A 26,157-nucleotide genomic window follows, 5' to 3' on the forward strand; every position below is an offset into this window, starting at 1 on the left:
AGTAAAAGTCCCGTAAGAATCTGTGAACATTGTTTTCTCTTGATATTGTGGGGCTATTGACATTTGATGATACCCCGAATAACCATCTAAGAAGCAAAAATATGGAACCAACTAACCTATCCAACAACTGATCCAGAAAAGGTAGAGAAAAGTGGTATTTATGGGTGGCTAAATTTAATTTTTGATAATCAATACATGTGTCACTCAGTAACATGTCTGGCAGAGATTAATTCATTTTGCTTATTAACAGACACTGTTACTCCCTTCTTAGGGACATTGATAGGGCTTACCAATGCACTATCTAAAATATGATAGATAATGCCTACATTTAACATCTTTGATTATCGGGTTTAATCTCATTTGAGGATCTGTCATGGGTTTATGGTTATCTTTCATCAGGATCCTATGAATACATATAGATTGACTAATCTCATTAATATCATCTAGGGTCCATCCGAAAGTTTTCTTATAATTCCTCGGTGTTTCCATTAACTTCTTATGTAAATAAGTCAACTCTGAGGATATGATTATAGGCGAAGTGGTTGATTTCCCAAGTAATCATATTTTAGGTACTTTGGAAGTTCATTTCGAGATCTGGGGGTTTCTTAATTGCAGAAACAAGAGGTTTTGCATTTTTTATTGTATACAAATCTCGAACATCTCTTGTACAAATTTTATATTATCAATAACTAGAAGAGCAGATTCATCTTGATATTCATAAATCTTTTTCTCACACAATTGTTGCTCTTCAATTTTACTTTCATAATTTTCTCGGAAATGACTAGTGCACAAATAATCATTTAAATACATCTGATAACACTCATCATCGTTTTCTTTAGATGGGTATTTCATAGATTTTAATACATTGAACGTAACTTCCTGATCGTTAACTCTCATTGTTAATTCACCTTTCTGTAAATCTATCATTGTTTTTCTAGTGGCTAAAAATTACTTAATATGATGGAAATTTTTTTATCTTCCTCCATGTCTAATACAATGAAATCTACTGGAAAGATAAATTTGTTACCTTTAACAAGAACATCTATTATAACCCCCTTCGGATATGTGACCGATCTATCAACCAATTCGAGAGTTACAGCAGGAGGAGACACTTCTTCTAGACCTAGCTTCTGAAAATAGATAATGCCACATGATTTATACTTGTTCTGAGATCACATAAAGTTTTGACATAAAACCTTTCTCCTATCGCACAAGGGATCGTAAAACTCCCAGGATCCTTCTATTTTTGAGGAAGCTTCTTTTGAAGGATGGCGCTGCACTCTTTACTAAGTACAACAGTCTTGTATTCTTCAAACTTTTTGTTTTTGTTGAGGATGTCTTTCATGAACTTTTTGTAACTGGGCATTTACTCCAAAGCCTCAGCAAAGGGTATATTGATCATTTGCTTCTTAAAAGCTTCTAAAAATCTCAAAATTTATTGATCTAGGTTAATCTTAGTTGGAGAGACTGATTGCTCTAAGTGTTTGAAAATATTTTCCAAAGGTTTTTTAGTTTCCAGAGTCTCTTTTTCAACTTCAACATCTTTTCGATCAACATTATTCAAATCTCTTCCATTCCTTAACTTCACAACTTTGACATGCTCACTACTCTTCTCCTTAGGGTTAATCTCGGTATTACTAGGAAGAGTCCGTTAAGGTCGATTGCTAATTGAGTTACTAATTTGTCCCAACTTATTCTCAATATTTTTATATCAGTACTTTGACTCTGCAACTGATTCCTAATTTACGACATCTTCTCCTTAAATTGGGGATTCTAGTTAAATCCAAGGGGAAAATTAGGTGTAAAATTAGGATTTTCTTGATTGTTCCAATTCCTTATAGGATTTGCTTGATTATTACCCCATTTGTTAGTTTCCACCACTAGAATTATTGTTTCAATTAAATTTTGGGTGATTCTTCCAACATTGGTTGTAAAAATTTAAATAAGGATTGTTGAGTTGATTGTTTATTGCGTTTAGAGTCTCATATGATGAAGTGTTGGTTTCAATCAATTGTCCGAATGTATTTTCCTCAATTACTGGAGGTAATTGAGGTTAACTCATCACGAATTGATCCAACTTCCTAGATATAACTGCGAGGTAATTGAGGTTAACCATCACGAATTGATCCAACTTCCTAGATATAACTGCAACCTGTGAAGTTAGAATTGTGAGCACATTTGTGTCATGTATACTAGTTATTTTCTTTGGGTTTACTCTCTCAACAGGCATTTGAAAGTCCGAACAAATTTTCCTCAATTAGCTCTAATTGAGGTTGACTCATCCGTATTGATCCAACTACCTAGATATAGTTGCAACCTGTGAAGTTAGAATTGCAAGCACATTTTTCATGTATACTAGTTACTGTCTTTGGGTTTACTCTCTCAGTAGGTCATTGAAAGTTATAAATAGTCATCTCCTCTATCAGAGAATAGGCTTCATCAAACGGCTTTAACATGAACGAGCTACTCGCAATACCATTGATAATTGATCTAAGGGATCCTATCAACCCGTTATAGAAAGTCTGGACAATCAATCAATCAAGTAGAGCGTGATGTGGACACTTTTGTAGAAGTCTTTTAAATCGCTCATTGGGATCATATATCGATTCATCTTCATACTAACAAAATGATTTAATGTCATTCCTCATCTTTTGGGCTAGTTCATTCCACGTTTTAATTGATCTTGGTGTTAATAAGTTCCACCATATTTTAGCTTTCTCTCTTAAGGAAAATGGAAAAAATCTAAGCCTAACAACGTTACTAGCAATGCCACAAAATGTGGCACAATGTTCTAAAAAACTTGCTAAATGTAGATTTGGATCTTCAGATGAGTTTCTCCCAAATTAGTTGTTCTGCACCATTTGGATGTAACCAACTTAATTTCAAAAGTGTTGACTTCTACAGTAGGAGTTTGAATACTTAAATGTATTTCATCTGCTGTAGGATTTGTTTAATCTCTTAAAGGTCATTGTAAGTTATGATGTTTATTAACTGCTTCTTGAGTGTCCAAGTTAATGTGCTGATTACTCGTCATTCCCTCTTCAAATTTGTTAATTTTTTTTCTGTTTTCTAATTTTTCTAATAGTTTCTCTAGTTTTGAATTGAAAGGTTCAAGTTCTGTTCAACTTGCCCTATGGATTCACTTCTAAAGGTTGACTAATAAGTTTTTCCACAAACAAAAACAAAGAAAAACAAAGATAATATTAAAATTTTCCAAATCTAAGTCCTAATAGTTCAACTAAAAATTCTTCTAAATTATTCACAATTGTGTCCCCAGCAAAGACGCCAGAAATGCTTTGATGGGGGGTGTGAATGTGCCACAAATTTAACTGTTTACGCAAGCATACATATCGTATTAGTAACAGATTCTTTCGAATCCGAGTTGTCGATCCCACAAGGAACATTGAGAATCCAAAACGAGACAATGTTCTAGTCTATTAAATTCGTTCTTAGTTTAGAATTTTCAAATACTTGAGTTACGTTATCAATCATATTGCAATAATCTAAAATTACTCCTACATTAATTCTAATTATGCTATGTGAATTGGTTGTACCAAGTGTTTAAGTTATTTTTCCTTACAGTGATAATAGTGGAGTATAGATGTGGAAGAAATGTGAAATAAGATAAAATTAGTTACAAATAGAACATAAATCTTCTTTACCCTCTTCCGAGCGTATAAAAAAACTTGGTTAAAGCGAAATTAATTCTTTAAGTCCCACTTTAAATCCAATGAAGTTTATTTCCCTATTATTTTGTATCTCCCTATAGTGTACTTTTACTTCATACTCTATAGTTCAACGTGATTTTCTAGTCGTTCTTGTCATTGCGCCCTTCCGAGTCCTTATGGATTCACAATACATTTTAACATATTTATTGACCAGATTGAAAAGTAAACTAAATGCAGAAGGAAAATTATCACAATTTGGATTAAAAGCAATTTCAGCATTCAAACACACATTCCTACACATTTACAACATCACCCAAGGAAAAGCAAGAAAGTTTAAACAGAAAATATGGATAAAACACAACAAGAATGCATTGATAAAAAGACATTCAACAAACAAAAGTGTTTCAAAAATTTACAAACCCAAAAGAAAAATATACTTCTCTCTCCTCAATTTCCCTTGAGAATACTCCATCATTGTTCTTACTTTTTTCTTGCAAACTCTTCACCCAAGGACTCATAAACACAACAATTCACTCCATTAGACTTCTTAGAATAAGCCTATGAACTATCACAATAATGGAGGAAAATCTTTCCCAAGACTCTCTCTCTCTAACCCTAATGATACTCCAAAATATTTTCTTCAGCCTCCCTTCTTCTACAAGTCCTTTTAATAACTTCCTGAAAATTGTCTCGGTTCGCCTAAGAGGTGTCACTAACAGGTGGCTCAAACTGCCCAAAACCGTGCAGAATTCGGTACTAGCACCATGACCTTGCCTTCAGGGCTGGGGCCTTGTCGCTAGTGGTTGGCGCCTAAGCACCAACTTCTCGGGTTGGCTTTGCTTGTCTGGTGCCTAGGCGCCACACTAGTCTGGCACCATGGCCTTGGCCTTCAGGGCTGGAGCCTTGGCGCCTAGTGTGCGCCAACCTCTCAGGTTGCCATAGCTTGGCTGGCGCCTAGGCGCCCAGTATTTGGTGTAATGGCCAAAGCCTTCACAAATGCCTATTGGTCCAAATCTTCTATTTTTTACTCCATTTTTCTTTCACTTCGTTCCACTTCTAATATATTTTATATCTGCAAGTAAAATATAAAAATATCTTTCTTTAAAGTGTAATTTAATCCAAAAAGATGCAAAATATAAAAAAAATTATGAAATCTTTTCACACATCAATCAACTTGATCATTATAAAAAATTTGATTGCTTTATTTGAACCTTGTCGATCTTACATCTTACTTGTAAATGATCGGGATGAATATGAATATATATTTGTATATAAACCTTACCAACTTTGTTCTGCTTACAAAGAATCAGGTTCAAAAATTATAAGTTGGATTTATTTAGATATTTGTTGAAACTTAACTTTAAAAATTGACTCCTCTGGTTGAAATCTTCTATCAACTCGACCATCATGGGAGATTTGGATATTTGAAATTCTTATGTTTGTAATTATTTGAAATTTGATACTTGAATATCTATAAAATGTTAATTTTGTTAACTTTAGTTTGTATAAAGAGGATCAAAATAGGCAATTTGGACTTCTAAATTATTATATTTGTGATTTAGGGTCTGTTTGGGGCAGCTGCAACTTATCCAGCTTATTCAGCTTATCCAGATAAGCTGTTTATCCTGATATGTTGTTGATAAGCAGCAGATCCTGATAAGTTGTCTGTCTGTTTGGTTTGTGCATTTGGAAGACAACTGATTCTGGATAAATGACCATTCTGCCCCTGTTTTGGATAAGTTATTTAGCTGTTTGGTTTGTGCGTTTTGTAAACAGTTGATTTGTAAATTTTTTTAGGTAAATGAACAATCTGGCACACATAAGTTGTAATGTTTTTAGAAAAACTGCAATTTTTACCTCTTAGATATTTTAGAACCAATTAAACTTCTTCAAACTCCTTCAACACATACAGACCACCAAAAAACTGCAATCTTTACCTCTTAGATATTTTAGAACCAATTAAACTCCTTCAAACACCTTCAACACATACAGACCACCCAACAATTGTTATTTACCAACCTTCTTAATGCAATCATATAGGGGAGATAAAACTAAAGATTCACGAATTCATTGAAGTAAAATTTACTCATTTCTCAACTAATCTGTGTGAGCTTTATGAATCCTTCTTCCACAATAATTCTTCTTGAATGCCACAATAATGCTCTGTTTGTTTTTGATATTAAATAATTCTTCTTCTCAAATAATTCTTAAAATAACGTATAACCAAAAATGGCATTTGTTTTTTTCCTGCAAAGATCCTTCCCATAAAATTGCATTCATTTCCACTTCTGCACTCAAACTTTACCAAATTCAAGTCAATTCACAAATACACAACATAAATTATTAGTTATGCTAGAGACCCCCTTTTCTTCATCAAAACATGCTAAAAATAAAACTTCAAGAATTCAGGTTTTATGTGACACCTAATCTTGTGTATTCATAAAACTAAACCCTTATACATCTATAGGTCAAATTTATACAAAACACCCAAACAATTCTATATCAAGAGCTGGTACAAATTAAAATTAGTAATATTTAAAAAAAATGTAGAAAATGAAGCAAAAAGTGCACAAGAAAACCATTTCACCGAGACATATTTCAATCAAACACAGATAATTTGATGTTTACAATGCAATTATTTCCAACTGTATTTGGTGAATTCAAATTTATATACACACAGAGAAGATAACTTGTAAGGCGTTGAGAATTTGATGTTCCATCCAGCCACATGAGCTCCAATAGTGAGGGAAAAACTCGTTTTTTTTTTCAAACTGGATGGCATCAGATAATATAAAGAGCAAATCAACTGTAGAAAATAGGAGTGGAAGGAAGCAGCTTAGGGTTATGAAAAAAAACAGAGAAGATGCCGAAGGAGCCGGAGAAGCCGAAGGAGATCGCCGAAGAAGAAACAAAAAAAAATGGAGAAGAAACGGAAAAAAAAAGGGAAGAAGCGTTACCTCTGGGAGATCACCGAAGAAGCCGAAGGAGCTACCGTAAGCCGAAGGAGCTTTGAGCGCGGCCAGAAAATGGAGAAGAATTGAAATAAAAAACGAAAGATGCATTAGCTTTGGGAGATCATTGAAGAAGGTCGAAGTAGCTTAGAGCAGAAATGCGGAAGGGCAGAGAAGTAATCCGGAAACAAGAAACGCTGCCCGTTGGGTTCATCCCGTGGGCGACGGTAACGTAAAAAATAAGAACGATGTTTTCAAATCGCACCCAACACGCGACAAACAAATGGAGGGGAGGCTTTTTGAAAACGCCGCTTGAGGAAATAAGCGGAAACAAACGGGCCCTTAGACAATTATTGAAAATTACTAAACTTTTCAACTCATGTCCTTAAGAGGAGGATGATCGAACAAGTTGAGTAGGATTTACAACTTTGCCTTAAAGATAAAATGAATTGATTGAAATTATGCTTGATTTGTTTGTCTTGAATTTGATTTTTAAAACATCAAGGGTGTTAATTTAAAATAATATTAAATTACCTTGAAAGAATTTTGCACGTTTATCAGAGTAAGAATTATTTGAATGCAAGCTTAACTTTGACATACACAGCATTCGCAGACCATTTAACGTTAAACACTTGATTAAATTGATGAAGCACATATAGGTGTTTTTCTTAGTTTTGAGCTAGCCCGTGCAATATTCTCAAATTATTTATTAAAATTTTTAGCACTTTAGTCGGAGCACATGCAGGGCTATGGTTTTGAAATATAAATATAAATCTTGATATCATTGAGCTCCAATGCATTTGTCTTAAAACATGTGCTAGTATTTTTTAAATATATAATTAGATCTTGCAAATTCATCAAGCATCATGTGATATTTTACAGGGCATAAAATATTATGATCATATGTGTCTAGATTCATTTAAAATGCATATTATGCATTAGCAATATCTAATTATAGATTTAAAAATACTTGCACATGCTTTAAGACATGCATTGGAGCTGGAAAATATTTTGAAAAGTAAATGTAAATCTTGATATCATTGAATTTTATTGATCGTGTGTATGTCTTATTAATGTATTTAACTTGAAAGCACTCGCATAGACACTTGAAAAGATTGTAGTGCACTTGCACAAATCCCACTAGGTTGGACATTATCTTAAAGCTTATGAATTACATATTTTAATGTTTAAGTGAACATTAAAACTTTGGAATGCGTGCAATGTTCTATTTTGAGCATTAAATGAGTCGTCTTCTTTTCGCTAGCAGATATATTACAGATTCAGTGGTGAAATGACATATGAAGTTCTTGAGTATTTAAAAATGACACTTATATGCTTGAATTTAGCTCAAATTTATTTATTTGAATAGATCACATAAAGATTCATTTGCATTAAGATAAATTTTTATTTGGACCATTTCAAATATGGTTAAATTTGAAGTCGAAGAAAAGTTCAATTACATTAATTAGCGAATTATTCAATTATTCTTAAACACCAGGTGCATTTGACTGTTATTTTAAAATGTGTTAACTTATGATATTTTTGTATTTTTTAACATACATTTTCTTTTATTTTTATGTCATTTTTTGTCCAAGTTTAGGTCATTTTGAAAGTTTTCACATTTCAAATTTTAAATTGATTTTGCAATTTCAAAAGTCTAATTTTAAGTTTATTTTTAAGTTCAATATGTTAATATTTTGAATTATTTTAATAATTTCAAATGGTCCAGAGTTTAAATCATTTTTCTGGTTCAAAATTTCACATTTTAAATTTTTTTGCAAGTTCATAGAGTTCAAATTTGTAAGTCATTTGCTATATATAGTAATCCAAATTTTAAATTATTTGCAAGTCCAAGATCACCAACAATTTTAAAAGTCTCTCGACATCGTCCACACTTAAAGGACTGCATCGAGAGTGCTTTGCCTGTCAAACTGTTTATAAGACGTGTTGGTTGGTGTCGTGAGACATTACAGTCGTAGTGTGGTTTTCTAATTCATGAAGGTGTGCATGTTTGCATTAAAAATCAAAAAAGTTTATAAAATGTACAAAAAAATTTACTATCAAGCAAGAGCAAAATTGATCCCATCATCCCGGAGAATTGCATAAAGTTTCAAGGAATCTAGTGTCAAAGTTTTGAGAAAAAATAGGCTGAAATTTGAATAGGCTCAATTGCCTTTTTCCCTTTGCTTTCATTCATTAAATAACAATCTTACAATCTATTTTAGGTTCAAAATAAAGTGCACATAATTTATTTTAGATAACTAAATAATACGTATTCCTAATCTAAATATTCAGCTAAAAGGGAAATATATCAGACTAAAGAGATTGAAAATAAGAAAGCTCCTAATTATAAAAAACTCCTAATTTAGCTGTCTGATTTCCTTCTTGATTGACATCCCCGTCAAATTGATGGTAATTGATCATGAAGCATCAATTTGCCAACAAGAAACTGATAACATTGTCAGGATAAAAAAATCCTCAAACCGTGAGTGTCGAAGCCTGAAGATACCGAAGCCCAAGAGTATCAAAGCTAAAGTTTTGTCGAAGTCTGAGAGTGCCGAACTCTGAAAGTGCCAAAGCCTAAAAGTGTCGAAACCTAAAAATGCCGAAGCCCAAAAGTGCAGAAGCTCAAAAGTGTCGAAGTCCGAAGCCTGAAAGCGTCAAAGCCCAAAAGTGTCGAAACCTGAAAATGTCGAAGCCCGAAAGGTCAAAGCCTGAGAAGGCCAAAGCCTAAGAGTATCGAAGCCCGAAAGGTCAAAGCCTGAGAGGGTCGAAGCTCGAGAGTGCGAAGCCCGGGAGTGCCGAGGCCCGAAAGGCCGAAGTTCGAGAGGCCGAAGCCCAAGATTGTCGAAGCCCGAGAGGCCGAAGCCTCAGAGTGTCGAAGCTCGAGAGGTCGAATCCTGAGAATTTTGAAGCCCGAGAGAGCTCAAGAGTGTCGAAGAAGTCTTAGATTCTAATGAGAGAGACGAATATGGAGACGTCGGAGTAGCCCATGGAAGACCCATCTGCCCCATATTGTTCATTACGGCCATCCCCGTTCCCACGCGACAGAGAAACGAGACGAACAATGCTCAAAACTTCACCGAGGCCCGAAAGGCCGAAGCCCAAGATTGTCGAAGCCCGAGAGGCCGAAGCCTCCGAGGGTCGAAGCGAATCCTGAGAATTTTGAAGCCCGAGAGAGCTCAAGAGTGTCGAAGAAGTCTTAGATTCTAATGAGAGAGACGAATATGGAGACGTCGGAGTAGCCCATGGAAGACCCATCTGCCCCATATTGTTCATTACAGCCATCCCCGTTCCCACACGACAGAGAAACGAGACGAACAATGCTCAAAACTTCAATTTTCTCATAGTTTCCCAAATAGTATGATCCTCTCTGATCTCTGGTCTCTTCTGAATCTGCTTTTCCTTATCGCAGCTCACTGCTGGTTCCGTCTGTAATTTTTTTTTTCGTGCTGCTGCCGGTGAGGAGCGGCGCTTGAATCTGACTCTCAGCGACCTTCAGATCTGAATTAGTCGCTCGCAGTGAGGGTGATCAGTCTTGAACCAGAGGAACACCTGCACGATAGCCGGAGTGGCGAGAAGAACGATGAGACCATCGGAGAAGATCCAAGAGATTATGCGCACCATCCGCAGCGATGGTCGGCTTCGTTTGGAACTCGTCGAATCAGAGGAAGAAGGCAATGGAGAGCTGCGATAGCGGGATTGAAATCCACTATGGAGATGATTTCACACCGGAGTTCCAGACGATGTCTCGCAGAGGAAGATAATAGCGATGGTGCTGATAACAACAGGTACGACGGCTAGCATGAGGATGAAAAAGGTCGGTCATCGGTAAAAAAGGGCAGAGCAGAGATCGGTGAAGATGACGGTGTTGAGTCCCACGTAGCCCTTGAGTATCTCTGAGACCGGACCACGATTACGATGAAAATTGCGTATGCACGTCACCAGAACCGCCGTGTTCATCCACGTTGTGTTATTGCTGCCCATACAGAGGAACACAAACACCTGTAACCGAAGCCCGAGACGAACCGATAAAAGTCGAATCGAAGGCGGAGGAATAGTTCCTCCCTTCCCGCGATAGAAGGCGAATTGAAGGAGAAGAAATAGTTCCTCTCTTTCTGTAAGAAGGCCGGCGGGAAGGAAGTTTTGACGGTCCTTCAACGATTACCGGGGGTTAGGCCAAAATTTTTGGCTCTGATACCATGTCAAAAGTTTTGAGAAAAAATAGGTTGAAATCTGAATAGACTCAATTGCCTTTTCCCTTTGCTTTTATTCCATTAAATAACAATCTTACAATCTATTTTAGGTACAAAATAAAGTTCATAAAATCTTAGGTAACTTAATAATGCATATTTTTAATCTAAATATTCAGCTAAAATGGAAATATATCAAAATAAAGAAATTGGAAGGAAGCTCCTAATTATAGAAAACTCCTAATTTAGCTGTTTGATTTCCGTGCTTCCTGATTGACATCCAAAACTTAGCAAAAGTAAAAACCAAGTAAAAGAGCCCTTTGGGCACAAAAGTGGGTTGCTCGATTAAGCTCTCGAGGAACAAAATGAAAAACAACTTACTAAAAGAAGTAAGAAAAGCAATAATATGACATTCTTCTGAATCATCTCTCCACGCCTTCTGGTCCATCGAATGCTGAATATAATTAATGATGTTGGCATTATCTGCTTCAATAATAATCCCCTTGGCCGCTTGCATCGACAATTGGGTGATTTGTTTAATTGAGAGAATAGCTTGAAGTTTCGCAAACCTACTCTCCCAATGTTGGAGTTGTTCTCCTGAGGCACAAAGATGCTTGTCGGTTTCATCTCTAATAAAGTCTATCGGTCTATACGACACATTTGGGTCTTCGCTTAACCTGCATGAAAATAATGTGAGCGCAAGTTCCTTTCCTTTATACTTTTATTTCGGAGGCATTGACAACGTTGGTGGAATGAGATCGATAAGCCTATGAATTATCACACAATTCTCTCTCTCTCTCTCTCTCTCTCTCTATATATATATATATATATATATATATATTATATATACACAGAGAGAGAGAGAGAAGGCAAGACTCTTTTGGCGACTACCTTGAGCAGAGAGGTTCTCGGCTTGGGATTGTGTGTGAGGCAGAGAGTAAAACATGTTTTGAAATGACTGGCCCCAGTTTGAACTTTGATTGAGTGAATACTGGGAGAGAGGTGAGCGGCAGGTTCCAAAATTTTCTTCGTGCGTGAAGAGTGAATGGCCAGGAGAGATGAACATGAGTTTTGAAGGTCTTTATATGCTGCATTTCCTTCGTTGCCAGTCCCGCTAGTTCCAATTGCAGTTATATGTGGTACGGAAGCTGTGCGTATGGTATAGGAAATAAAGGTGGAAGACATGCGTTGGACTACAATCTCTTGCAAACAGGAGTTGGAGGTTTTTATTGCTGTCTCCTTTTCGCACGCCCACACTCTATTAACTACCCGTGAGAGAGGTGAGAGAGGAAACGGAGAATAAAGCAGCAACAGATAACATGATGTTTAGGTGGGAGTAGTTCCAGGTTTTAATTTTATCAGTTATTCCTCTCGTTTTTTATTTTATTTTAAGGGTCAACAGACGTGTTTGTTATATGCACATGACAGGAATGTGCTCTAGTGTAGAATGGCATGCCACTTCTCGTTCAACAAAACTCCTACAGTGTACTTGATTACAAGCTAGGATGAACCAAGAGGACTCGTTTACATGCTAGTCACCTCAATCATCAGCCTTCCAAGCGACGATCATTTAACCCTTTCACACATCTTATATCCTGAAATATTATATGTTACCCATATATCCACTATCATCATTTTAAATATATCATCTCTATATAAAACTCAGTTCTGAAATGCTATGCAATCTCATAATATTACTTACATGTGTTTGTGCTAATTTGTCAACAAATTCAATTACCTTATTGGCAAACAATATGCTGACTTGGTAAATTTGTCCATGGCTTTTTTATGGTGTATGCAAGTGCATGTGCTGCACAAATATTATAATCTAAGTAGAGTATCATTCTCACGAGAATCACAATTATGATTTTAATAAGTTAATTGGTAATCTCTTAACTCTTATTCAGCCACTGTTCAAAGTTTTTGTTTTTAATTCTTTAATTTTTTTTAAACGAAATTTTTTAAGAGAGGTTCTGACTTTAAAAATGAGTGATTGATAATTTTGAATTTATAATTCACAAACATACTATACTTAAATCCAAATTTTGTGTTTAATAAAAAGCATTTGTTAATTAAGAGTTTTTATATCTTATAATCTCTTTCGATAACATAAAAGTTCGAACTTTATTAATTAATTCATTATATTCTTATGTGTATTAAGGCCAGAAGATTCCATTAATTTTTTACTTTTAAGAGATTGCCAGCATTAATTGAGTATAGTTCTATCTCGATTCTTTCTTGTTGGTATATTTTACTCGAGCATCAAATTATTATTTCGATATCATTCAACATTAGCTATACTAAATTGAACATTGGCCACATGATCTAAATGAAAGACGATGTATCAAACAATTCTAAGAAGATAATAAACAAATGAGAACTTTTTCATTAAAGTGATATAAGATTATTACACTATAAATCCAGAAAATAACTTACTTATCCATAAAATTTATCGTACACATTAAGGCAAATGTTCATTCAATCTCAAATAAAGAAAGAAGAAAATGGAATTTGAAGATATGATCTTATTGAATTTGCAATATAGAACTTTGAGCCTTTGCTCTTCTTCCTTCAATTGTTTTTTATCTTCACTTGTTACTCATAACACTATTCAAGTGACTAAGTTATACTCTAGCACTCTAACACTCTCTTCTACTCTCCAACTTTTAACAAGTGATTCCTCATCTGATAACTCCCATAACTTCTCAAAAAACTCCCCAATCCATTTCTAAAATTGTTTCAAAATTGATTGGTTGGGCCTATCGCCATCATCACTGCAGATTGTAGTGTTGAGGCATTGCCTGTAGTACTACGGGCCCATAAGTCAACATCAAGGAGCTAAACTCTTCGACTACAGGCTTGATTTGGGCTCATTTTGGTTGTGAGGAGCTTCAATATATTACATTGAAATTTCATACTCTCTGCCTTTAAATTATTTTCTTCTGGTAACTAGAGATGCAACACTAAAATCCAATGTCAAGGCACTAAGCTGTCAGATTTGTGAATATTTTTTGTGCCTGTGAAGTGCCATGTCGTCGTATAGTAGAGCTAAGTAATCATACGCACAGCATTGCAACACTATTTTTTCAGCGCTCCGGCACCATGATCTCTATTTTCTTGATTATTTTACACTCAATATGGTGTCGCAGCGCTGTAAATGCAACACGCCCAAGCGCTGTCTTACATTTCCTTAGATCTTCATTTCATATATTGTTCTGTGAAAGCTCCTTCCAAAGATTACATAATTATTGATAATTATTTGAAATTTAATATTATACTTTCTACTCAATTCACTGAACAAATACCTTCAAACTCAATTTATTACTTATTCTCAAGTAATTACATTTATTATTGTATTTTTGATTTATTTGATAGCAATTATCTTGAAATTTAAACTTCATTAAAGAATAAATTAGATGAAAATTATTTTTGCATACATAGTTATTAATCATGAATAATAATTAATTATACAATTAGTAGCTAAATTCTTATTTTAATTAATATTTCTATGACCTATAGTTTCTTTAATGTTTTTTAGTGGTTTAATTGACTCTCCATGAATTTTGAGTAGTCAAAGTTTATAAAATTTAATCATTTGGCATTTAAATAACCACAATTTTTTTTAACATAATACATTTAGCTAAATTTGATAAAATTTTGATTAAAAAATTAAAAGAATAGGTGGTGCTAATTTTTTATTTAATGCATAAACCTCAAGGTTTCTTCTTCTTCACCTTTTAAAGATTTTTTTATTTCTATTGTAGAAAAGCATTTTATTGCTAAGTATCGTTTAAATGATTTATAATTCCATTTAATTCTTCTATGTATTTAAATTCATCAAATTATTATTTTAAATTCTTACTTTATGTATTTTGCTTCAATTGTACTTATCTTGATTATATTACCTAAAATGAAAATGGTTTAATTTTATGATCTATTAAAGTAACTAAATTCAATTCAAGTTAATCATTTATATATGTGTGTTTAGAAGAATATTTTAATAGAAATTATTAGTATTTATAAGAAGTTTAGTTATTATCATGTTAATGTCTTATTCTATAATTATTGACTTCATGCAAGTCTAATTTCTAAATTATTATTTAATTTCATTTAAGTTTAAGATATTGCTAACCAAATATTATATGAAGTCACAATAATTACACAAAATTACAAAAGATACAAGATATATTTAAATAGGAAATATTCAGTAATGGCCCCATGATGATACAAAATTGAGTGCCTAAGCGCTTGAACACACAACAAATGACGTGAAAAAATATGTTCACTACGGCGTTGCTTGCTAGTGAGCTGGCACTATGATGCTACAAACAAAACATAAATTTTAAAAGAATAAAAAACAACAAAAATTGCTACTCAATTCTCTCCAATTCAGAATTTTAAAGATTTTATGAAAAAAATAACAAAATAATAAAACAAAATTAACAAAACAAGACGAGATAAAAACTTTCCATGCTTTGTTCTTCTTATTCTCATGGTCTGTCTTGTTCCCCTTTCTCTTCTACTGCGGTGTGGTAGGGTCCGACGTAAGGTTGGAATTGATGTGCTGTAGGAAAGAATACATGATTAGGGTAATTCAACTGACAGTTCTAAAGTATATGTGCCATGGTTGAGTTGAAATAAGCTTTACATGAATACTGCTAATGTTGTGTCATGTAATAATCAAACTTTTGCACCATCTGCTCTCATCATCTTAATCCTTCATCTGTGGTCTTTTGAAGCTAGGAACCTGCTGTCATTTCATGAACTTGCTTAACTATGGTTCTAGGGGCTCCTCTCTAAAACATAGTGGGGTACTAGGTTGGACACAACTCTCTCTAGGCTCAAAAGATCTAGACCCATATGTTAAAATTTTATTTCTAGTCAATGTTGAATTATGAAACAACTGCTTTTCTGATATGTCTCCTAAAACTCAGCATGAGCACAAAGTTTATAAATGAGTGGGGGGTGCCCAAAATCTATAGTAGTGCTACCTTTCTACATGTTTAGGATAGAATTTTTATGTGATTTTACTTTTACTACAGATACCATTCTGAATACATAATTCAAAATTGTCTGCCCTTAATAACCTCACTAATATTTCTACTTGGCATCAACTTCGCATAAATAATAATGACAAACTTTTGCCTCAGCAGTAATACCTACGGCTGGAAAATTGACTAGTTTTTCCTCCCTCTTCCTGCATTGGACATGACACTCAAGCCTACTAATAAAATTAAAGATATTGTCAAAATCAGTATGCCTATTTTGAAAGGTTGTATAATCATTAAATTCTGCGCTCCTTCACTTGTAGGCAAGGTCTATTATAATACTACCGAATGCTACCCATTTTTCTCTCACATAGACCTTAAGATTTTCACTATGACGACACCCATTACAGTTTCTCTTGGGATTCAATTTTATTATTATTTTTTTTACCTAAAGCAAAGATAAGAGAGTGAAATGGTTTTAGAAGAATGCTTATATTTTCATCTTTATCTTTCTCAACAGGTTTTTGCATTAAAGAAAATAAATACCTCATCTTTGTCCCGTCAGTCATATGAGGGCTTCATTGAATTAGTTTCGAGCATATCTCGGCTTTCTCATCCAAACATTTCTGAGCTAGTTGGCTATTGCTCTGAGCATGGACAGCACTTGCTGGTGTATGAGTTCCATAAGAATGGCTCCCTGCAAGATCTCCTACATCTCGTTGATGAGGATAGCAATCCATTAAGTTGGAACACTCGTGTGAAGATTGCACTTGGAATAGCAAGGGCATTAGAGTGAGTAAGCCCATTTTTTTGTGGTTGTATTTTTCTTTAGAGTGCTGTCTTCTGCTAGCTTTGAAATGAGAAAACATTTATTTTCATTTTCTAGTTGCTACAGCATCTCTAACAAGCCTTTGCTTTAAGATGCTAGTTCAAAAGTGAGAATGTTCATTTATGCATCTTTAGCACTATGAAGCAGGGTTTAAATTGGGTTATAAAATTTTCTTTCAAACAAATCAATAAAACATTATGCATTGAGAAAAATAAATTCAGTTGAAATTAAACAACTAACAATAAATAGATTTTATTGTGGCATGTGCTTGCTAGATTTATATTCTTGGTGTGGATAAATTTTGGGGGAATTTTTTCGTACCAACATAAGGTTTGGTTTGTGCCTTATGGTGATTGAAATGTTGTCAATACATATGTTTGATTTTCCTTTGGAGGTGTGAATTTGATAATTTCCAAAGTTTTATGTTAATCTTTGTTTTTCACATGGAATTTAAATTTTTGGGGACTGTTAATTATCTTGTGAATAAAGCTTGGATTTTTTACTTAATTGAAAGCAAAAATCTTTTTCTAAAATTATACCAACTCATTAAATTATGATTTTTTTGTTGTATTTTTATCTTGCTTCTTATTCTTGGTTGAATTTGAAATACAAAACCGTTAGTTGTCTTACATGAATACAATCAATATCAAAACCGTTGCCCTAATGACTTGCTAGCTTGAAACCCATGCTCTTAGTCACTTCAACGAAATTTGCTATCATTTAACCTTTCAGGGACTTGCCAACTTTAGCAATGATTTGTAAAGGCTAAATATGACTTTTAATAAATTTTAAGAAATTTAAAATGATATATAATTTGAGATAAATATAGTATAAGATAACTAACATGGTATAGAGTTGTATATATATATATATATATATATATAACTATCTCAAAAATGGTAAATACTTTTACAATTATTAGGACTAATTTAGATTTTAATGCTTAAGCTTGGTTGGTTTTAAAACACAAGCATAATCTTGTATATATGAAAACAAAATAAAATAACGTAATTCTACATGTTACTTCATATTCACACGTCAATTTGATGATTATCTTTCTTCAAATTAATAGATGCTTAAATAGTATACAGATGTTTTAAGCTAAAATAAATTATTAGACTTTTTCTAATGTGTATTTGCAATATTAGAATTGAACTCATCAATGGTGTGAGCTCATGTAGTTAACAATTTTTCTTTTTGCTGACTGCAAACCTGTGTTAAAAATAAAATTACAAGTTTATGAGTTATAATGATTTCACCTGAGGTAATGCCTAGTAAAATTTTAAAAATTTTGCTATGTCATCCAAAAAATTAGAGACAAATGCACAATCATTTACACATAGTACAAGCAATGTAAAAAGGTGATTCATTTCATTATTTTATCTAGCAAAATTTTAGTCAAACATATTTCTTGTCAAAGTTTTGCGTGAATAGGCTGAATTCTGAATATGATCGATGTCTTTTCCCTTTGCTTTCATTTCATTAAATAATAATCTTACAATCTATTTTAGGTATAAAATATTATGTATAATCTATTTTAGGTAATTTAATAATGCAGCATATTCCTAATCTAAACTAAATATTCAGCTAACAGGAAACAAATCAGAATAAAGAAATTGAAAATAATTTAAATAAGGAAGCTTCTAATTATAGAGAATTCTTAATGTAGCTGCCTGATTTCCGTCCTTCCTGATTGACAATGCAAATTGTGAAACTAGGTTATTTTTTCTTTTTTTAATATGTGCATGACATTAATTGTTTTTATGGTTGCTCAAGCATTAAAATGTAAATCATCATCAAGATTTATTAAAAATTTATTCATTATGAAAGTCATATATTTTATTAATTACCATGTACTATGCTTTTCTTGAATTAAGTAACATTCTGAAAATTTATTAAAATTCATATTTGGCCCTTACATATCGCAGCTAATATTTAAGTAGATCACTTTTAGAGTTAACTGACCATCATTAGGAATTTAATGGACTACTGCGAAGGTTTAACGGGACTTATTGAACCGTATTTTGGTATTATAATGACTATATTTTGGTGTTGTTCTTTTACATTTTTTTCTTATATGAACATCTAAATTGTGTTCCCTTAATTTCCCTTTTACCTCAATATATCTGTATTTATATCCTACAATTGCATACCTTAAAATAATGGGATAAACTTAAACAAAGTTTACTTTGTTAAAATATTTATTTATTTATTATTTTTTTGTGAGATTGAAAGAAACTTAAAGTTTCCATAATTTTCACTAAACAGAAGTTGTGCAAGACGAATTTGATTAGGCCTTTTCTTTTTATGCTAAGTTTGCTAAAGTCTGGAGGAGGTACCCTTTTCCACTATTCTTCCGCTAAGTAAGAGGAAGTGCAATAATTGTCCAGTAGCTTGTAATTGTAGTGTTTTGGGCGAATAGAATTCTATGTAAGGAGGTGATTAGGTTCAGAAGTAGTCTAGTTGTCCAAATAACATAAATCTCATGTATTTTTTATTTTACTTCCTCTATCTGTTAGCGTTAGTTTAATTTTTGTTGAATTTAGCTTGCTTTATGCTTTATTAATTTTCTTTTGAAAAGTTTTATGATCCAATCCAACCCCAACGCTCTTTTCATTTGTTTTTGCATTCAAGATATCCTCTGGAGTTACCTAGGATGCAATGTTTGATTTCCAAACCACATTCTTTCTTCTATGGCTTCCTTTCAATTAATTCCTACATGTAATTATATGTTGTATATCTTTGTATTTGAGATCATGTATGTCTCCTATCTTCCGAAGCAATTATTGTAAGCCGAACCTATAATTTGGCGCTCTTTTTGATATGTGTTATTTCTATCTCCATGACTATTGTAGGACTAAATATTTTAAAAATATATTAAATCGTACACTACCCTTAGATTTCACCCTCATTTTGCGAAGACTTTTAATATATGAGGTTTGAGGTTTCCCATAGGCCCATACTCTTATGTTAATTATCCCTCCCGATAATAAGAGAGATCTCTTGATTAAGACTAGTCATTTAGGGTTGAATATTTAAGATGTTAGCAATAGATATACGATTTAGATTGTAAAATTTATCACTTTGAGCTTAAAACGGATAGTGGGAGAAATGATAACGAACCTGATCAAGATCTCATGATTTTGTTATCTTGGGTCGTCGTGGTACTTAATCTACTTAATCATAGAAGGTTGTTGAACTAACCTGAATGAAGGATTCTTGTCAATAACCATTGATTGCATTGCATTGTCCAAGAAACCCTTATATATCTGAGGTGAATGTTTGTCTAAAGGGATAAATTTAAATCGACCTTAGCTAACAGAAAACTTGGTGTCAATCAAATGTATCATTATGGTTCACAACTTAAAAGACAGAAAGCCATTGAAAAACATACGGGGTGCGGTCGTAACCGTATTATAATGGTGTCATTTGGCAGTAACCACCTTGTCTGAGAGCTCTAGTCGTAACTGCTATTCTGTAAAGCTTTTGGGTTAAACCATACCGACAAAGGACTTCGGTTATATCCTTACTGGCGTGAATTTTTCTTGTTTGAATGTAATGTTACGCTCGATGTGTCATTAACTCTTTTCGAAGTTAGAAGTTAATCAAAAGTTTGTAACCATCGATAAATTGTTGCATATGATGGATTTGATTTGTTTAATGTTTTTAAGTGGTTAATTTTACGTGGATGTTTAATCTGTTATTTTTGAAAATTTATATTAAAATTGATCTATTCGGTTGAAATTCACAATTACACGATCATCATTGGGAATTTGATTGCTTGAAATTTATTTGAAACTTATTAATTTTGATTTTTTTTTAAAATACTAGTATTTTTAAATTTAATCCTGATGAGAATGATCATATTAGGTGTTTGGACTTGCAAATTTCAAATATGTGATTTAGACATTATTGGAATTTTTTAGACTTGTCAACTCTAATCCTTAAGAGGAGGATAATCAGAGTAGTTGAGTTGGACTTACAGCCCTAACTTATTGACAAAACAATTTAATTGATTAATTTTTAAAATTTGAACTATTTGAGTGTAAGTTTGGCCTTAACTTGCTCATCATTCCTAAGTTATTTATTAAAGCATTTAGAATTTTAGTTAGAGCCCGTGCAGGCATTGGAGTGCATGCAAAGTTACATCTTTGGGCTTTATAAGAGACCGCCTTCTGTTTTCTAGCATGTGTATTGCGGATCCGATGATGAAATTGAAATGTTAAACCCATGATATGTAGAAATTGTTGAATTCTTAAACATTACATATGCTCTAAATTTCTTTTATAAATGAACTATTGCACATTTTCTAAGTGAACTTGCGTGAGCTTCAACCATATTTTAATTCATCTTAATAAAAATAGAGACTCTTATTAAAAGGTTCCTTTCAGTTTACTTTCTTTTAAGTATAATAGTTCAAGTGCTCATTATAATATCTTGCTAGTGATTCTTTGCAAGACTTTTGTGCGCTCTGCTTATCAATTTTATAATTTTGTAATGACTTTCGAAGATAATTTGAGCAATCATTTTTTCTTGAATTTTTATATTTTGATTTCATTCGATAATCAAGTGAGTATATTAATACTCAAATATTTTTATTTTCATATGAAGTTTATTTTAGGCATCTTCCTAGTTCAGATTTCTCATTTTTAAACTCACTTTACATGTTCAAAAGTTCATACAAAATTTGAATCATTTTTATGAATTCAAAAAGGCTTATTTTTAAACTCACTTTACATGTTCAAAAGTTCATATTTTTAAGCCCCAAGTAATCCCAAATATTAAAATTTTAAGCACTTTTATAAGTTCAGAAAGTCCACATTTCCAGTTATTTGTAAATCCAAATTCACGTGAAATTTTGACAGCCTTACGACATCAACTTCCACGGAAGAATATCAACATTCTCAATTGTCTTAATAGAATCGTTGATCATTGTCGTGATATACTATAGCTGAGGGAGCAAAAATATGTATTTTGACCCACGTTCTTAAAACATTTTATAGGCCTTCAATATACCTGCAAAAAAAGATAATCACGAGATCAAGCATTTTCTTGAATAGATATTTTACTTTCTCCGAACGTACTTAATTCTTAATGATTGATATTCAAGTTTCCTTGTGGGTGGGGGATGGAGAAGAGGGGAGTTCGTGAGTTTTTGCGGTTTCTGAATGGAATAAGAGAGGAGGGCTCCGTCTCTCGTGTACAATTTTTGTATTTTTGAGAACAAAAGGGAACAGTTCTCAGACTCGACAAGCAGGAAATGCAGTTTAGGGCATGTGAAATAGCTTAAGATTTACTTAATTTTAATTAAATTTAATCAAACATAATTAATAACACTAAATTTTTTTTAATAATTTTATTGACGTCAACATGAATAAATTAAATTTCTTAATGCTGGTATTTACAAATGAATGTTTCCAGGTACCTGCATGAAGTTTGTTCTCCGTCTGTTGTCCACAAAAATTTCAATTCAGCCAACATCTTAATGGATGCAGAGCTTAATCCTCACGTTTCAGAATGTGGACTAGCATGCCTTATCCCTAATGCAGACTATCGGGTAAGAATATATTTCCAAACGGAGATTTACTTGCAACTGCTTAACATGTTTTTTTTGTCATAGCTGAAATTTATGCTCATGTGATTAATAAACTTTGGAGGTCCATAAGTTTGTAATAAACGGTTTACTCCTTCCTGAACCGTAATAATTTTATTAATGCAAGTAACTTTACGCATTGACATTCTATCCCGTTGTACCATCATTTATGGTTTGTTTACTGCTACTTGCTAAAGTTCCACTATTCGGAGTCTGGTTATCTGTGAAGTGAGAGAATTTGAACTCTTCGCTATCAGAATTGAGTTTGATCCAAATGACAAGTAAATTTTAGGTAAAATCCTTGTGTCCCTTAGAAGAACTAATTTTCTCACTTCGGCAACCAGGCAAACATAGGAAATCTCAGGTTACCCATTCCCCACTTCACGGTGCCCCTTGATAGGCAACGAAACAGCCCCCAACTAATTGAATGGTTCATGAAAAAAAAACCACTCCGATGCCATTATTATTATTATTATTATTATTATTATTATTATTATTATTTAGTTTAATAGTAGTTTTTAATTTATTTATTTTAAATTTTAATTAGTTTACTATTTATTAATTAGTACTGTATGCATTAGTCGGTTTGCTTTATCAAATTGGCTGAAATGCTATTGTTGCACTAAGCCATATATGAAATCAGAGGCGAAGTTGAAATTTTTCTAACAGAGGCATAAATTAACTATCCTCTTCCTTCTAAAAACCGCCCCAAACCCCCTTCTCCCCAATCAACTAGTCATTGCAAATTGAAGGACATTATTCTTATTGGTTCAAATTTATAAATTTGAGTCGGTACATATATGCACTTGTGGGCTTCAAAAATTTCGATGCTCCAGACTCTTGTATTCGTTGAGAGAGCTTTGAGGGTCAAATTATCAGCAGACAGATTGGATTATAGATAAAACACTACTTAGAAATTTCACTTTCATTTTGTGAGGACAATTTGATTTGGGGTATGAGGTTTCCCATAGGCGCAAGCCCTTATGGTTAATTTTACCCCTCTCGATAACATGAGAGCACTTATGATTTAACTTTAATCATTTAGAGTTGAATATTTAGCATATATTAGTAGCAGACATACGATTTTAAATTATAAGCTGATCACCTTGAGCATAAAGCAGATGATTGGGGGAAATGATGACCAACATGATCAAGATCTCATGGTTTTGTCATTACGGGTTGTCGTGGTCCTTGATCTAGTTATGCAGAGGAGGTCGTCGACCCAACCTGACTGAAGGATTCTTATTAGAAATCAAGTGATGCATCGTCCAGGGAGCCTTGAAGATTTGTCTAATGGGATAAATCTAAGTCGATTTTAGCTGATAGAAGACTTTGTGTTATGATTCACAAATCAAAATTTCAAGAGAGTTGGGAACATACATATTGCAATTGTGACTGTAATATGATTGTGTCATTTTGCGGTAATCGTCCGGTCAGAGGGTTCTGGTCGCAACTGTTACTTTTGTGGAGTCTTTTGGTCAAACCACGTAACAGAGAACTCGAATCATATTCATACTAGCTTGATTTTTATTTTTATTTTATTTTTATTTTTTATTTTATTTTTTTTGTGAATAGAGTGATATACTGAATTATGGCATTCGCTCTTTGTGAATTGAATTCAATTAAAAATATTACTCCCTACAAAGTGTTGCAAAGGGTGGATGAAATTTGCTTTAAATTATAAATGATTTAATTTTAAATTAATATTTTAGTTTATTGTTTTGAAAATTTGATATAGAAATCTTAATTTAAAAGATGATCACTCCGGTTGAGATTTTCGGTTAATGCAGTAAAACACTTATATTTAAAATATAATTGAATTTTGTCAGTTTAATGTCTTTAAAATATTACTTATGCGGACTCCAGTACATTCAAGGAGAAGGATCGAACTATGTAATTTGGAATTGTAAATTCTTATATTTATGATTTTAACTTTATTTGAACTTAATAGACTCGTCAACTCCGGTCCTTAAAGAGTACGAGTATCGAACTAGTTGAGCAGGACTTACAACCCTACCTTATGGACATGCTGGCTCGATTGATTGCCTTTTAAAAAATGAGATTAATCAGAGTGAAAAGTTTATTCAAACCCGCACAACATAACATTTATTTGATCCAGTGGACCTTATGCGATCATTTTAAACTTCATATGAATATTTTAAAAGATTTTTTTAAGGGTTTGCACGATCTTTTAACCAATGAATTCAAAATTCATCTCAAGAGGCAAATCCTAGATTTTGAAATTATGTGTGGTTGACTCAACTATATAAATGCCTTGAAGCATTTATAACTATAGAATTTCCTATTTATTATTCACATAAGCATCAAAATTACTTGTCAAGATTCCATGACATTTCATTTAACTTGAGAAATAACCATGAAGTTTGTATAGGTTTGAATACTTTGAAGCCAATCCCTTTAAATTTAAACATTGATTTGATTCAGTGGAGCTTATGCAAGAATTTTAAACTTCGTATTAATGTTTTAAAAGATTTTACAAGTTTTTAAGTGTTTGCACGATCTTTTAATCTATGAATTCAAAATTCATCTCAAGAGACACATCCTATAAATTAAATTGTGTAGTTGATTCAACTATATAAATGTCTTGAAGCATTTATAGCTAAAGAATATCCAACTTATTACTCACATAAGCCTCAAAATTACTCGTCAAGATTCCAAGATATTTCATTTGACTTGAGGAATAACAATGAATTTTGTATAGGTTTTGAAGACATTGAAGCCATTTGAAACTATAAAACTTTATTGGGTATTATCTTATTAGTTTACATGCAAAGTTACATCTTTAGGCTTTAAGAGCGATCACATTCTATTCGCTAGTAGGTGTATTGTGAATCTGGTGTCGAAATATGAAATCCTATATTTGGACTAAGTTACATGCCATCATAGTTTATGCTTTAAATAATTTGAAAGTCCTCATAATCCATATGTTGAATTATTGGCAAGTCTTTGTTAGCTCAAATTTGAATTGATTTTTGAGATAATTACATAAAGAATTCCCAAAACATTGATATTTACAAATTAACCACCTAGGTGATTTTTTTGAACTATCGAACCAATGTATTTACATGTGCTATGATCAAACTATTGAGAATTTGATTAAAATAAAAAATATGTGTTTGGGTTTTACCATGAATTTTGTATTTGAGTGAGAATTTGAAAATTAGATGAAAGAAGGTGGTTTATTGTAAATAGCAAGTTTTAGTTGGCATGTATGTACCCTTGATTTTTAACCTTAACCGTATAAGACTAAAGTTTGAAAATTCTTTATTTTTAAATTAATTTCCAAGTCCTAGGAGTCTAAATTTGAAAATTTTCAATTTCAAATTTATTTTCAAACCCTAGGAGCCTAAGCTTGAAAAAGTCTAAGTTTAATTTGATTTTAAATCCTAAGAGAATATTTTTTCAAATTCAAAAATGCAAAATTGAATTATTTTTGTTGATTAATCCATATTTAAAGTCATTTCATTAAGTCCAAATAGTTCAAATTTTAAAATTATTTGCAAATCTAAATTAAAAGAAAATTTTGGCAACCTCTTGGCGTATATGCCCTCATTTGGGGGCATCAGGAGAATATCAGTATGCCAAGCTGTTTATAAGACATGCTGGTCAATATCATGAGACATTGACTAGGGAAAACACAAACACAAATTTTCTCGAATAGTTACTTTGTTTTCTCTGAACGGTACTTAATTTATTGAATAGGTACTCACATTTCTCAGTATGGTTTAACTTTCTTATGAGTTCGTAATTTTTATGAATGTTACTCAATTTTTCTGGATAGGTACTCGAGCTTTCTCGAATGGTTATTTTAGGAAATTACCATCCCATGTCATCCCCCTTTTATACATTTTCAAGTGAAAACGACAACGTAGTTGAAATGACAAGATAAAGCACATTTTTCTGATATATATATA

General features: G+C 32.8%; 1 protein-coding gene across 3 annotated transcripts in view; it reads left to right on the top strand.

Moving 5' to 3' along the window:
• Nucleotides 1–26,157, top strand: part of LOC110033564 (protein STRUBBELIG-RECEPTOR FAMILY 7) — a 50,812-nt gene that overhangs the window by 15,794 nt on the left and 8,861 nt on the right. For all 3 annotated transcript variants that reach the window (XM_020737587.1, XM_020737589.1, XM_020737590.1), the window contains exons 12-13: nucleotides 16,321–16,592; nucleotides 22,051–22,186. In XM_020737587.1, the coding sequence (XP_020593246.1) occupies nucleotides 16,321–16,592; nucleotides 22,051–22,186 (408 nt within the window). The remainder of the gene's footprint in view (nucleotides 1–16,320; nucleotides 16,593–22,050; nucleotides 22,187–26,157) is intronic.

The sequence above is a fragment of the Phalaenopsis equestris genome, unplaced genomic scaffold (assembly GCF_001263595.1).
Source record: "Phalaenopsis equestris unplaced genomic scaffold, ASM126359v1 Scaffold001223, whole genome shotgun sequence".
Classification (NCBI taxonomy): Eukaryota; Viridiplantae; Streptophyta; class Magnoliopsida; order Asparagales; family Orchidaceae; genus Phalaenopsis; species Phalaenopsis equestris.